At 34.7% G+C, this 14,515-nt stretch overlaps 2 protein-coding genes across 3 annotated transcripts in view; both read left to right on the forward strand.

The window, feature by feature from the left end:
* LOC120629111 overlaps window positions 1-14,515 on the forward strand; it is a 123,286-nt gene that overhangs the window by 13,328 nt on the left and 95,443 nt on the right. The window lies entirely within an intron of this gene.
* Window positions 3,410-3,771, forward strand: LOC120629130. Its single transcript, XM_039897925.1, has one exon. The coding sequence runs from the start codon at window positions 3,410-3,412 to the stop codon at window positions 3,644-3,646; it is 237 nt and encodes a 78-aa protein (XP_039753859.1). The 3' UTR covers window positions 3,647-3,771.

Raw genomic sequence — 14,515 nt, forward strand, 5'->3', positions numbered from 1 at the left:
ATTCTCCTGCTTTTCGCGGAGTATAGCAAATTAAGCTTAATTTTGATAATATATTTCTTTATGTTATCTGTTATTATTTTTAGTAGCAGAATCTACTATACCTACTTATTTTTAAACGTCTGCGTAATATCTCTTGACTTATTATACTAGTGCTTAAGGATGTTGTGTTATATATATTCAGTTGATATCTTGCTTTTGAATGATATTTGGATATTTTGTTACGACGTGACGTGATTAATATTATTGTAGTTGACGTTTGTTGTCAAGGCTAAAAAAAAAAGCGAGACGATTTAGGATTTTGAAAAAGGTTTTACTTAATTACCTACTCATAAAATAAATAGTTTTCCTAACCGATTTCTGCCACAGTGGTCTATCGCCCGAGAGATTTATGAACCAACCAGTATATTCGGCGAATTATAAACACATTCCTTTATTTTTTTTTTCTGTATTCTTATTTGTTTGTGCAATGAAAACGACCAACAAACAAACATTTTCTAATCAAGAGCGTCCGCAGCAATAAAATCAAGGGCGACTTTATCTTGTATGAAAACATCGAGCAAATGTTGCATGAAAACATTGCGAATATATTATCTATGTAAATATCGATTATAAATTAATTTGAAACGGTAATTGAATAATACAAAATAGAACGCATTACGCGGTTTTATTCGATTTGTTTTCGTACAAACGTTATATATATTAAAGTATCTTTTTTGTAGTGGTGTATCGATTTCGAAAGTGATTAGGAATCATCATTATCATCATCAAATCAACCCTTTACCGGCCCACTGCAATGCACGGATCTTCTCCCACATTGTGAAGCGGTTAAGGCCGTGGTCCACCACGCTGGCCCAGTGCGGATTGGTGGACTCTACAAACATTTTAGAACATTAAGGAAAACTTTAAGGCATGCAGGTTGTCTCACGATGTTTCCTTCACAGTTGGAGCAAGTGATATTTAATTACTTAAAACGCACATAACTTAGAAAAGTTAGAGTAGCGTGCTGGGATTCGAACTACCTTCTACCTTTAAACGAAACTACTACATTACGAAATTAAAGTACAATGGATTTTTTAAAGAATTCCTAGATTAAAATGACTAGACTATCGCAAGCAGCATGCTAATCAGTAAACGAAATATTTGTCCTTCTTTTAAGAGATAGTGAAACACCTAATGTCAGTGCTTCTACACGTGTCAGCTTTGGACAACTTTAAAAAAAAGTCATTTTCTGCCATAAGAGTGCAATACAACGATGTTTTCCGAATACTCTACCTAGCGCCTACCGCGGTATCATATCGCAGCGCCTAGACAATGTTCGCGGAATCGAGAGTTTTGTTGTATTATTAAAGCTCCTTTTGGGAAAGAAAGAAGAAGGAGATACACATAAAATAAAGAATAAACAAAAGGACAAGAATTGTAGGCATGCAAAGGCGGCCCTATTGCTGCAAGCAATCTCTGACAGGCACCCTGTGGCAGAAGGAAAAGCTGCAAGAGAGCGGGATAGGGCAATTATATATACATATATATTCGAAAATAAATAGACATACATAAACATGGATATAAAATAAATATATATATATACAATTATATATATAAAGAAGAAAAATACAAATAATACACATTAATAACGATATTTTTTCGAAAGGATACGAAAGGATTGGGAACTCTAACAATAGAACACTCAAGGTCGTCTGTGAAGGTATGCCGAGTCATATTTCAGACTATTGGCTGTCTTTTCATCGAGGCAGGAGCAGAAAATAAACCAAGATCCCATGACATCTGAAATAAGTTTATTAACTATTTCAGTTAGATGTAAGTTTAATTATATATTTCTCTGTATATAAAAGCTGATATATGGGTTTATATGCCTCTAATAAAAAACTTTATTATTATTAGAGGCAGAACATCAAGGCCCTGTCGGGACCGGATGAAAATAAAATCGCATCTGAATCCAGGTAGATTACAATTTGGTGACCTATTTGGGGAAACCGAGGATTTTGTCTGTGCAATTATTGAAGAAGTCATCAAGATGAGAAACTACCGGAAACATATTATAAAAGATGGCACGCTATGACGTATGTCGAGCGATTATTATTATTATATATTCGATCATTTATTGATTTTTATTTTTTTCTTTTATTATTATTATAACAACTAAGCTGTATTATTATATAAGACTATCTGTCCAACAAAAGTTGACAGCTAAAACCTCTTTCCCATTACAAGCGCCACATTTGACGCATGGAGTAGGTACTCTGTATCTAATATTACAGAGTTTTTAGCTCAGAGCTTTTGGTAATTTACATTTTAGTTCCTTGAACACGTATAAATGTTTCACAGATTACAGCACGGCGCCAAAATGGCTTCAATAAATTGAACAATTTGTTTGACTGACCTTGACGTTCTAATAATAAGGATTGTAATTCTAAAACAAATCGACAACAATATTGAAATATTGCTGGCTTAAACGATGACAGTAAGGGCTGCTCCGTAGAGCTCCGCTGAGGCAGCTTCAGCTATTATTGTGAATAATAGAAAATATTATGCATAATTTTAGATTTTATTTTGTTTTGCAGAGTAAGTATAACATAATATGAAATAAATAATTGTAGGAAAAATAATGATCACATTGTTTATATTTATAAAATAAAGAGATTTATATAATATTTTACTAGAAATTCTATCTCATTATAAAGGTCATCGCCCACCGCACACGCGCGCAGCCTTGACCGCAAAACTTGTTGCATTCACCCGCATTTCGTCGTTTCTCAACACCGCGGTGGATCTAACTAAAACGATTCATATTTCATAAGAACTGCCGCGCGTTTCGACAGCGCTGCATCGTACAGCCGGCTGATAACGAACATTGCTTGCACGTCTCATAGAATATCCACACGCTTCTAAACAACAAACAAGTTTAACGGAAATAGCGAGATTAATTCATAAATAACGCAACAGTTTGCGCAAATCGATTGAAACATCGTCGGTAGGCTAACGATATTTTAAAATCGATTCAAGACCAAAGTGAAGCATCTTAAATAATAAATAACGAGCAAGTGAAAAAGTACGAAAAACCGAAAGTTCAAAAATCGAATCGAAACGTAAAGAAAAAAAAAGATTAAATAAATTTCAATAATCGAATTACAGCAACAAGGATCCCATTATTATTTAAATCAGGACATAGCAAAATATATATAAATTGAGGAAACACCAAAATTCAAATGAAACAATTTCAAGACTTAATAAAAGGCAGCAGTCAATCATTTTGAAAATAGAATCGCTGAATTCGACTGTGGACATTTTCAGGAATTGAAATAATAAAGCACCGAAGTGACCACAGGACGTGATGATTCTGAACGGAGGGAAGAATTTTGGAACCACGATTTTTTTGTAAATTCAACAAACGATCATGGAAGCTTTTGGTATATCGAATCTGGCCACATCTGGCGTGGCAGCGTGGCCTCCCCCCGGACCATTACCAAGTTCCTTCCAATTCCACCACCAAGGATCCAACTTCGCGATATTCGTGATATTCTTCGCATTATGCATGATGGAGGTGGTTGTTCTTAAGATAATAACAGAAGAACAATCCAGGGAGGCGTCCTCGAGTGTCACGTCTATGTGGTTTGACATGGACGATGAGTGACAGTCCAGTGAAGTGAAGTGATAACAGTATTGTGTTAATACTAGGATAAGGATTTTACTCTTGTTAGGTAACTCACCATACACTTTGCTTTACTTTACAATGTAGCTATGACAGTCAATGGTGTTTTATATGAGATCAGCTACATGAAATGATTAAAATAATTTAAATTAGAAAAGAAAATGACTTAATAGATTTAAATTATAATTAATAAACGTAGTATACAATTTTCTTAAATTATAAAATTATTTTCAAATAAAAAAAAAAACCGACTTCAACACACGCCCAGGAACTAAAAAGCAAAAAAAAATTGCTACATTTGGTTACATTATTGTTGATTTTTTAATAACAGCTCGACCGATTCCTATAAAGTTTAAACGGGACCACTTGGGAAGTATGCCTTTTGGAACAAAACAATAGTTTTTAAATCGGTTCAGGAGTAATCGGGTAACATACATAAAAAAAAAGATTCGAACGAAATGATAACCTCCTCCTTTTTGAAGTCGGTTAAAACACAATCAATCATTGCATCTAAACACAACACACCGATTGTAAGTTATCGAGGAGTTGACTTAGAGACTGTCGTGGTTGCAGCATCAGGTCATGGTTAAACCATATTATTGCAGTTTAATTAAAATCAATAAGTGTATTTAATATCAAGTCGATTAAAGACAAGTCAAATATCAATTGCAAAAATTAAATCCATACACAAGTAGAGGGAAAAATGATAATCTCCAAAGCGCTGATCAGATTTCATGAAATACAGCAAAAAACAATTGCGATTGAACACTCTTTCGAATAACAAATACGCATTCAAATTGACTTATACGTTTGTGAGCTACAATAGCACAAACGCACATCCAGGCAGGCAAAACAATCAAACTTTTTCAAACAAAAAAGTCACCCTTATAATTCTGTCCAAAAATACTTTCACGATACATTTGCTCAAAAGCTAACGTAGACTTTTCCTGGAAAAGTCGCTAGTAGGTACTATTTGTTTTCTCTTGCAGGTAATATCCAAATGATGACATAGCCCCAGGGCTGAAGTTACATTTTTAATTAAAGCTCAGCTAAATTAGAGCTCAGCTAAATTAGAGCTCAGCTAAATTAGAGCTCAGCTAAATTAGAGCTCAGCTAATTAGAGCTAAGTATAACAGAATTGCCATTGGTTATGGATCGACAAAATAACCATATTGTCAAAGTTACACTAATAATATATAATTATTAGGCGAAGTTATCGGACTCTCGGATCTATATTCTACATTGCAGTTGTATAATATTGAGCCATTTATCCACTTTGACAAAAATAGTAGTGTAGTTATTTATTTTTAACTATCCGAAACGATTTCAATAATTGATAATAGAATCTATGCAAATAAATAAACACAAAGACTATTTTTGTCAGATATCGGCGATTAACTAATTAATATAAATGCAATCGACAGGTACCTACTTGTGTGCATATAAAAAAAATATAAAATTGTATGGAATTTTTTTATCAGAAATTGTACGCGGATGGAGTAGCGGGTTTTTAAACTTTAAATTATACCCTCGAGTTTGTTTTGATTTTTGAGCAACCGTTTATTTTCAGCATCCGTGATGCTTGCTATCTTTATGTTCTATGTAACAAAATTATTATTTATAAATGAGGGATAAAACGCTATCTGCCCGTCTCTAGTAGGTAAGCTTCTGTACTAGAGTTCGCTCAGAACGGTCCAGTGGTTGAGCCTAACATATGTAACCTATGAAAATACAAACAGACTCATTTTCGCACTTCCGACATGGGTTTAGCCCTGAATATCTTCGAAGGCGGAAGACGGAACTCGCAATGGTGTAGCTAGCAGTTTAATATTTCATCCAATAGCAATTACAAGAACAATAGTAAATTAAATTCAGTTTCATATTTTATACAAGATTAATGTACATTAAGATTTTACCTACATATACACCAGGGATTGCTCGCAGCTGCGTCTGCGTGCGTGATAAGCTTTTATTTATTTGCATTCGTCACGATGGTGTCTGTCTGTATGTACTCATATGTGGATACGTATCCCATCCATTATACTTCATCACCTATAACTATTGGCTTTGTCCTGACTGAAAGAAGGACAATAAAGTCCAGACGGCTGAACGCAAAATGTAGGAAAATATTCTCTGAACACTCTAGAGGTGTACCTAGAAAAGGTTTCTTTTCTTTTAATTACATATAAACTTACAATCGTATTAAACCCACGTTTGAATGTGCATATGGAAGTCAGTTAATACCGCATTATATCCATTAAACTTAAAAACTGAGCTTACGTTTAAAAATGAAGGCATACTTGTTTAAAGTTAAGTTTTTGAAATCTCTGCCTCCAAAAGGGCAAAATATAGTGTGAAAATCCTTTAGTGGCGAGTTTTATTATATACTTTTAGCTTTGCAACTGGAAATATTATGAGACGATAAGAAGAAGTAGTTTCTCTTTCAGATAACGAGTTCAATTTCCGGCACCGACCTAAAACTTTTCGGAGCTAAGTGCGTTTCGTCTGAAGCCGGAATGGAAACTCTAAACTAGAACGACGCAGCCCCTTCGAGTTTGGGCTTGTTTGATTTATCTTGAACTATGGTTCTTGGTCCTTTGATGGTCTTATACAATAACGGCAAAAACCTATTTCAGCATTTAATTTTAAAGCAATTTTTGAAGTTATACTTCTTTTTGCGCGATGTAGAATAATGATGAGAGTGAATTTTTACGATGCGCGCGAACAACGACACCTGAATTCTACATCGTAAAGTTAGTTCTAGGTGGCATGAAAATCGATAACTACTCGTACGTTCAAGTTGTATTTTCTAGTATTTTTATATTTAGGACACGTGTTTCGTAACAGTACAAACATTGTGAATAAATAAATATTATTACGTTAATAAAACCTTTTTAATTTAAATAAAATATTTTTGATTCATTTTAATATTTGACGGCCGAGTGGCGCATTGAGCAGCGACCCTGCTTTCTGAGTCCAGGGTTGTGGGTTCGATTCCCACAATTGGAAAATGTTTGTGTGATGAACATGAATGTTTTTCAGTGTCTGGGTGTTTATATGTATGTTATAAGTATTTTTGTGTATTTTATTCATAAAAAAATATTCATCAGCTATCTTAGTACCCATAACACAAGCTACGCTTACTTTGGGGCTAGATGGCGATGTCTGTATTGTCGTAGTATATTTTTTTTTTTATTTATTTAAGTTTCGTCGTTAATCACTACTGCATTTACGTTATTTTTTTTCCATACGACATTGAAGTATAACTTTTAACGCGTGTACATAAGTACACACACTCTTTTGTTTTAATTCATCGTCTTCAGGCTAGTACCTAAAGTCCCACTCGTGGGCTACTTCTGTCTCAGCAGAGTGAAAATCGGAGCACCAGCCCACCAAGCTGCTCCAGTTCGGTTTGGCGGTATATATGTAGTTATTATTATAACAATATGTTAGTGATAATAAGCGGCACCACGGCGGCCACGGCGGCGACAGCCTACGGACTCTACGGGGCATAACAACGTAAAACTCGTTGTAAACACAAAGAAAATAGATACCTACTTTTCATCATCATCATATCAACCCGATAACGGCTCACTTCAGGGAACAGTCCTCCCAGAATGAGAAGGGTATAGGCCGTATTCTACCACGCTGGCCCTGTGCAGATTGGCGGAAATTTTCCACTGAGACTAAAAACCTCACGGTGGTAAACATTAGCCCAAAGCCATCCGATTGCAATATAAACGAATATTGAAAACTTTAGCTTTAAGCAAAAGAATAAACACACTAAACTTATACCTGGCTTTTCTTTATAATTCGTTTATTAGTATATATTTTTCATTCTGTATTTCATATATATTGTATGTAAATATACATTATAAAACTATAATTTATATTTACAATCAGCTTTTCCTCTTAAGCATGTAAAAATGAAAAAAAAACCCATAGTTTTTATTTGCAATCAAGTTTACATTTAGTATTAATACTATATATGTGCATGAATATTGTATATGTATCGTATCTCTTTGTGTCAGTCATTTCTTTAAGTACCTACTCAGCTCTACTCTTCAATTTTTCTATCTTCTGGAAGATATCTCTTTAGAAAAGTTATCCTTGAAAGTTTTGTTACTAAATAAATACTAAAATTCATCGATAACTTTGAAATAAAATGTCACCCTTCTACGATTTTCGGAAAATTGTCGGTGTGTGCATGCCTTTAATATCCGTTTACATAGGTAGCTTGCGCAGTTATTGACTGTTTATCAATTATATAATAATACTCGTAATTATAAATTACTATCGTCCAGGAAATCATAAATTGATGTGCATACCTATCTAAAGGTTAGAGATATTGGTATGACAGGGCTATAGAAACAGACTTACGTTGTGGTAATCCACAGATAAGCAGTTGATGTATACTTAATTTTACATACTTATGTATATCCTTGGAATCGAATTAATGAGGCCTATTATGCTACCATAGTTTTTTTTACCTTTAATGAGTTTTTACCATAATTTTTTTTGTCTCCTACTGTTTTTCCTACTTTTTTTATCATTTCCGTCATATTTATTTCTTATAGCGTCATATAGTGGCTATGTAGCTTATACCACTATTGTGATAAAGACGAGTAGATTGGCAACCTATATTTTGTCTTAATCGCCCCCATATACGACTGTATAATGAACAATTAATTCAATTCTTTCAAGCAGGTTTCCTACGAGTACATTAGCATTCTCTACTACGGTTAGAAGGGAGACTCTACCGATATAAAACCGGCAAGAAATTCAGAAGTTCCTCTTTTTTAACGGACAAAATGCAATAAAACTTTAATTTTCCTATAATGTCAGAGATGCAAATGTCTTCTTCCTTTCAAACTTCCTTTTCATTAAGAATTGTAAAGTATCCTATCGCTGTTATAAATGTGTTACGACACATTTCTTATTCTGATGCATTGTTAGGTCCAAAATTACCTTAGGAATCGTGTCATAAAAGCATATACTCAATCTACAAATGATTTCTAAACCTTTCGCAAATTATATGCAAATGACACTAATTTATGATCATTTCGAGAAGTTAGTTGTTTGTTTACATATTATCTTCAAATGAAACAAGATATACATAGTATCATCATCATCATCATCATCATCATTTTCATCATTTTCATCAGGTATGTGTCGTCATAGTGTAGAACTATAGGACACAGTTTTAGAGGATGCTGGCCCGACGTAGGTTAGCGGGCTAACTTTGACAGACGGGACGACTTATCTTGACTTCCGATGTTTCCTTAAATTCGAATAAAAATACTGAGAAATTTCATACTAAGAAAAACAATGTATTTGTGTGTTTTTAAAAAAGCCAGTGTGTTCGTGATATTTGCCCGATTTTACCAATAAAAGGGATGGAATATGTTATTTTAAGTCAGGGCATAAGAACCTAACTTACGTACGAATTAAAAAAAAAATCAACTTATTTTATGTACCAGCTTTTCCCCGCAGTTTCACAGTGTTAACGTATTGTTCTAATGGTCATGCATAATAGCTATACACTTTGCAGCCAAATACATTCTATAAATAGCAAAAATTACCTAAGAACCGACACCTTTTTGTAAGGATTAATATATTTTAAAAAAATACAGTTTTTGTGACATAAAATGCTTTGATGTGGATTGTTTTCTAAGCATTAGGTATATACCTAAGCATTCTTAGTAGATTTTTTGACTGCCGATTGGCGCAGTGGGCAGCGACCCTGCTTTCTGCGTCAAAGGCCGTGGGTTCGATTCCCACAACTGGAAAATGTTTGTGTGATGAGCATGAATGTTCTTCAGTGTCTGGGTGTTTATATGTATATTATAAGTATTTATGTATTATATTCATAAAAATATTCAGCTATCTAAGTATCCATAACACAAGCTACGCTTACTTTGGGCATAGATGGTGATGTGTGTATTGTCGTAGTACATTTATTTTATTTATTTATTTAAAAGTCCGTGCAACTATATTGTTGCGGACTTTTTAATCTACTAATGACCAGTATTTTTTATGTACTAGTAATTTAGACTACGCAAGACAAAAGTTTTTTTCTTCTGACAATCTTGCTATGAGAATGATACTTTACGGTAAACTGAAGAAATCGGAACTCTAAAAACAAGATTCTTCTAAGATTCAAGAGCGACTTCCTTATGTTTTTTAGGTTTAAGTTAAATTAGATTTTACATAAAAACTGTCTACTTTTGCCGGATGAAATGAATGCAGGAACAACCTTGCAAATTATTTCTGTCCAGTTTTGCAATTCAAGTTAGATTTTAAATACATCCATAAAATGCAGAGCAATAAAGGAAATATAAAAAATCTAACTGCATTCGAATGAAGTTATATCATATTAATGAGTAGGTAACTATTAGCCATCAAACTACTGGTCACGAGGATTCCAAATGCGCCCTGGTCTTTTTGTTATCACCATCTCACATTGTCATTTAAAATTATTAGTAGAGCAACTTGATCGAGTGGCGTGCACTTCGTACGTGCAAAAAAGCACTGCCTACACTAAAATTGTTATGTAACTTGTATAGGAGAAGGACTTTTGGCCTTTTTTTTTCCAATCTTCCTACTGTATGCATACCCTGGTTAGAAACGTAGTGCACACCACTGAACCTGCTTTGAGCAATAATTCAGCCTACCAAGCTTTTTAATTTTTAACATTATCCTATATACTAGAATAGGACTTTTCTAAAAGCTTACGTTTGCTACAAACGTTAAACTTTTTAAGAGACGTCTCCAAGATGTCAACCGATAGTTTATTGTAAACTAGCTTTTACCCGAAACTACGCTCGCGTGGTCATTTATAAAACTTTGCCGGGAGACGTGATTTTTGGCACGTTGGAATACCATTACCGCTTAGACAGTATTGAGTGATTATTTTTCTTCTTCTTTAAATTTAAATTTTGATTTGATTTAACTTAGTTTTTAATTAATTTATTTTTGACATATATTTATTTTAATTGCATTAAATTTAATTTTGTAACTGATGTATGTCTTGAACTGATGTTAAATATTTTATGGGTAAAGCCTGAAATAAATGATTTTTATTATTATTATTATTATTTTAGAGATAGTTTATGAGCTACATGGATTACTTTTTTCCCGGAAAAATGCAAGCAAGCGAGCAAGCGAGCAAGCGCGAGCGTAAGCGTCAGCGTATTTTCCCACAGGAACTGTGCATTTTTCCCAGATATAAAGTTGCCTACGTCACTCTCCGACCTCTCTTTGCACAAATCACATCAATCCGTTCCTCTTCTGATGCGTTACGATGTTGCGTATAGGTCAGAGTTCCCCAAACTATTTTGTGTCGTAGACCCCTTGCCATGTTTTTCCGTGTTGGGTAGACCCCCTACTTACCTGATATTGATTGCCTGTAAATTTCTAACTGTAGTGAAGTTTAGTTTTAAAAACTTAAAGTAAAACAACATGTTAATTTATACATTTATTAATTGAATCTAAATTGAAACTACTCAAAATAAAATTTTGTATCGGTTATGTAAAATATACGTAACATTAAATAAACATAAAATAAACTATAAATAAAATAACATAAGCAATATGTCAATATTTTTTGTGAGAAGGATGAACCTGATGCTTTAATAATAAATTATCAACATTTAGCGTCAATTTTGTAAATTTATTTCATAGACCCCCAAATTTTTTTTCGCTGACCTAGACCCCTTGCAGGTTGTCATAGACCCCTAGGGGTCGATATAGACCACTTTGGGAATCACTGGTATAGGTAAACTGCTGTGTCCATCATTGGACATAAAGCAAATAAAATGTAATGTTTCAATTTCGGAATGTATTGGAAAGAAAATAAACGTTCCCAGAGGTCACCCACGAAATGCTTATAATCTTAAACATCCATTAAAGTAGTAGGTAAGTACATGTTAAATGCAAAATAACTCTTCAAAATCCATGCAGACCTTCGCGCGTAATAAACTAAGTAGTAAACGAAATATACATATTTAAGACTTTGTTCGACATTGGATAGCTCGACTTCACTTTCGGGGGGCCGTGTTCGAATCCCAGCACCTCTAACTTTTCTTAGTTATGTACGTTTTAATTAATTAAAATATCACTTGCTTCAACTTCGAAGGAAAACATCGTGAGGAAACTTGCATGCCTGAGAGTGCTTCATAATATTCTCAAAGGTGTGTGGAGTCCACCAATCCGTACTGGGCCCGAGTGGTGGACTATATCCTTAACCCCTTCTCACTGTGGGAGACCCGTGCTCTGTATAGGTTAATGTGAAGAAGAGATTTAGCGTTTTAGTACGATGCCGCTTATTTCTTTTGTAAAATGTAAAAGATAATATTCGTTACTGTAGGTTATTGTTTGAGAAAGACATATACCATCGCGGTTTATTTTGTAGACCATTTTAAGGTGTACAATACCAGCCAGGTTCAGTTAGCGTTTGCAATATAAGCGTAAAAAATGCGCAATAGGAACTCATTACATTATCAGGGTTTCTCTGCTATTTTATGCAGGCATTATACAAATAAACCTTCCCCTTGAATCTATAAAAAAAAGATCTAGCATATTTAGCGACAGACAGACAGCGGGAAGCTACTTTGTTTAAAACTATGTAGTGGTAGTGAGGAAGATAAAATGGGTAGATATAAAACTATCGTGTCACGCATCGAGTCTTCGGATACAGGTGACAGCCAGACTGCATCTAAAAGAAGGTACTAAGGAAGTACTTAAAATCTTGTTAAAACTGTAAAAATTTGAAAAAATTATATATTTTTGATTTTGATCGTAATTATACTACAGATGAGGATTAATAAAAAATATAGTATACTCTTGACGGGGTGCTAGGCGTGTATGTCTAGGTCTAAACTTCCATTGGTCGTGTCTTTGTTTGCGAATTATGTAGGTATGGCTAAATATTTCCCAACATGCCTCTTTTCGCACTTTGGGTCTGAATATTAGCATGCAGTCCGCTAAATCATTTAGAGCGACAGAAACGGTGCTAAGTTGTTAAAGTCAAATCTCAAAATATTCTTTATTAATATTATATTAATACTCACTATCCAGGTCTACAAAATACATTTTGAATTGTCATATACACGCTAAATACATGCCAGACTTGTGAGCTAACATATGTAAAATAATGTAGGTGCTTATTAGAATGAATTTTACGGTTAGCACACAGAATTTAGAACATGCAGAACCCTTATTCCGACGAACGACGGCCGAGTGGCGCAGTGGGCAGCGAGTCCAAGGCCGTGGGTTCGATTCCCACAACAGGAAAATTTTTGTGTGATGAACATGATTGTTTGTCTCAGTGTCTGGGTGTTTATCTGTATATTATTATGCATATTATTCATAAAAATTTTCAACAGTCATCTTAGTATCCATAACACAAGCTACGTTTTCGCTACGCTAGGTTGCTTGGAAGCTTCCGGCTCCGCTTTCAGCTCACACAAGATAGAAAAATGAATGTTAAAATGCAAAATGTAAATTGTTGATGTTGGAAAAGAGCAACTGCTGAGTTTCTTGCCGGCTTCTTCTCGGTAGAATCTGCCTTCCGAACCGGTGGTAGAATCACTACAAACAGACAGACTTGACGTTTCAAAAGTGCTTATATTAGGCCTACTTGAAATAAATAAATTTTGAATTTTGAATTTTGTTTACTTTGGGCTTAGATAACGATGTGTGCATTGTCGTAGTATATTTATAATTTATTCGGCGATTATAGCATGAAGTGCACTTTGTCCAAAAACAGTAAAACGCCCCGCGCAAGTCTCACTTCACCGACACTATGTTGCTAGGTCACAAACTTTTCTCATTTTCCCCGTTTTATGGTAAGCGTTTAGAACATTAAAGGTAATTACTGTCAACTGTTGATTTGAATGAAGTGCCTAGTTCTTGAAACACTACTAAAGTGGAGTGGGTTTTGATGTTTCAATATTAATCGTCTACACGGTTTCTGTATGTTTTTAATTCTGTGGCTCAACATTGCGAAATTCTTGACAAATATCTTTTGAGAATTTACAATTTCTGAATTTTCTCTGATCTGGTCTGGCTTCGGCCGTGGCTAGTTACCGCCCTATCGACGTGGACGTTCCGGCGTTTCGGTACATCTGCTGGTTCTTCGACGCAAATGCAAATTGAAACAACTTTCTCTGGCGGTGTCACAATATTTCATTGTGGTATAATTTACGATGAGAGAAGTAATAGGCTAGTGGCCAGGGCTCTGGCTTCCCTTACGGGGACTCTAACATAAAGGAGACTAAATTAAATATCACTTGTTTTTAATGGTGATAGAAACATCGTGGGAAATGCATGCCTGAGAGTTCTCCATAATTTTCTCGAAGGCGTGTGAAGCCTGCCAACCCGAGCTGGCCAGCGTGGTGGACGGCCTAAACCCTTCTCCCTTCTCATTCTCAAAAGATACTCTTGCTCTGTAGTGTTCTTATAATGGGTCAATAAGGTTGGTGACTATTTATGGGACGGATAAACAAAACATTCTTCTTCAGGTTCTTCTCGCACTGGTGATGTTCTTGGGCGGCGCTCACACACATCAGCTGCCCGATTCGCTAACTTGTCCAGCATACAAAGTGTGCAATGAGTTGACAACTGTCACTATCAAATTATGCATTTTGTATTTAGTTACCCAACTTGTTTGAAAAGATATTGAATCGGATATTAATATACAACGTGTAACTAAATTACGAAATAATATTGAACTATGCATAAGTATATTTCATAAGGAATCACCCTGTAAAAATATTAGATCCAAAGAAGCATATTTATTTTTCCATACAAACGAATACAAAACATTCCAAGTGTTTACTTGTGACAACC

Source organism: Pararge aegeria, chromosome 2, assembly GCF_905163445.1.
Source record: "Pararge aegeria chromosome 2, ilParAegt1.1, whole genome shotgun sequence".
Lineage (NCBI taxonomy): Eukaryota > Metazoa > Arthropoda > Insecta > Lepidoptera > Nymphalidae > Pararge > Pararge aegeria.

Bases quoted from the DNA above. Each gene is read 5' to 3' on its own strand.
- LOC120629130 (XM_039897925.1), top strand. From the start codon at position 3,410: ATGGAAGCTTTTGGTATATCGAATCTGGCCACATCTGGCGTGGCAGCG.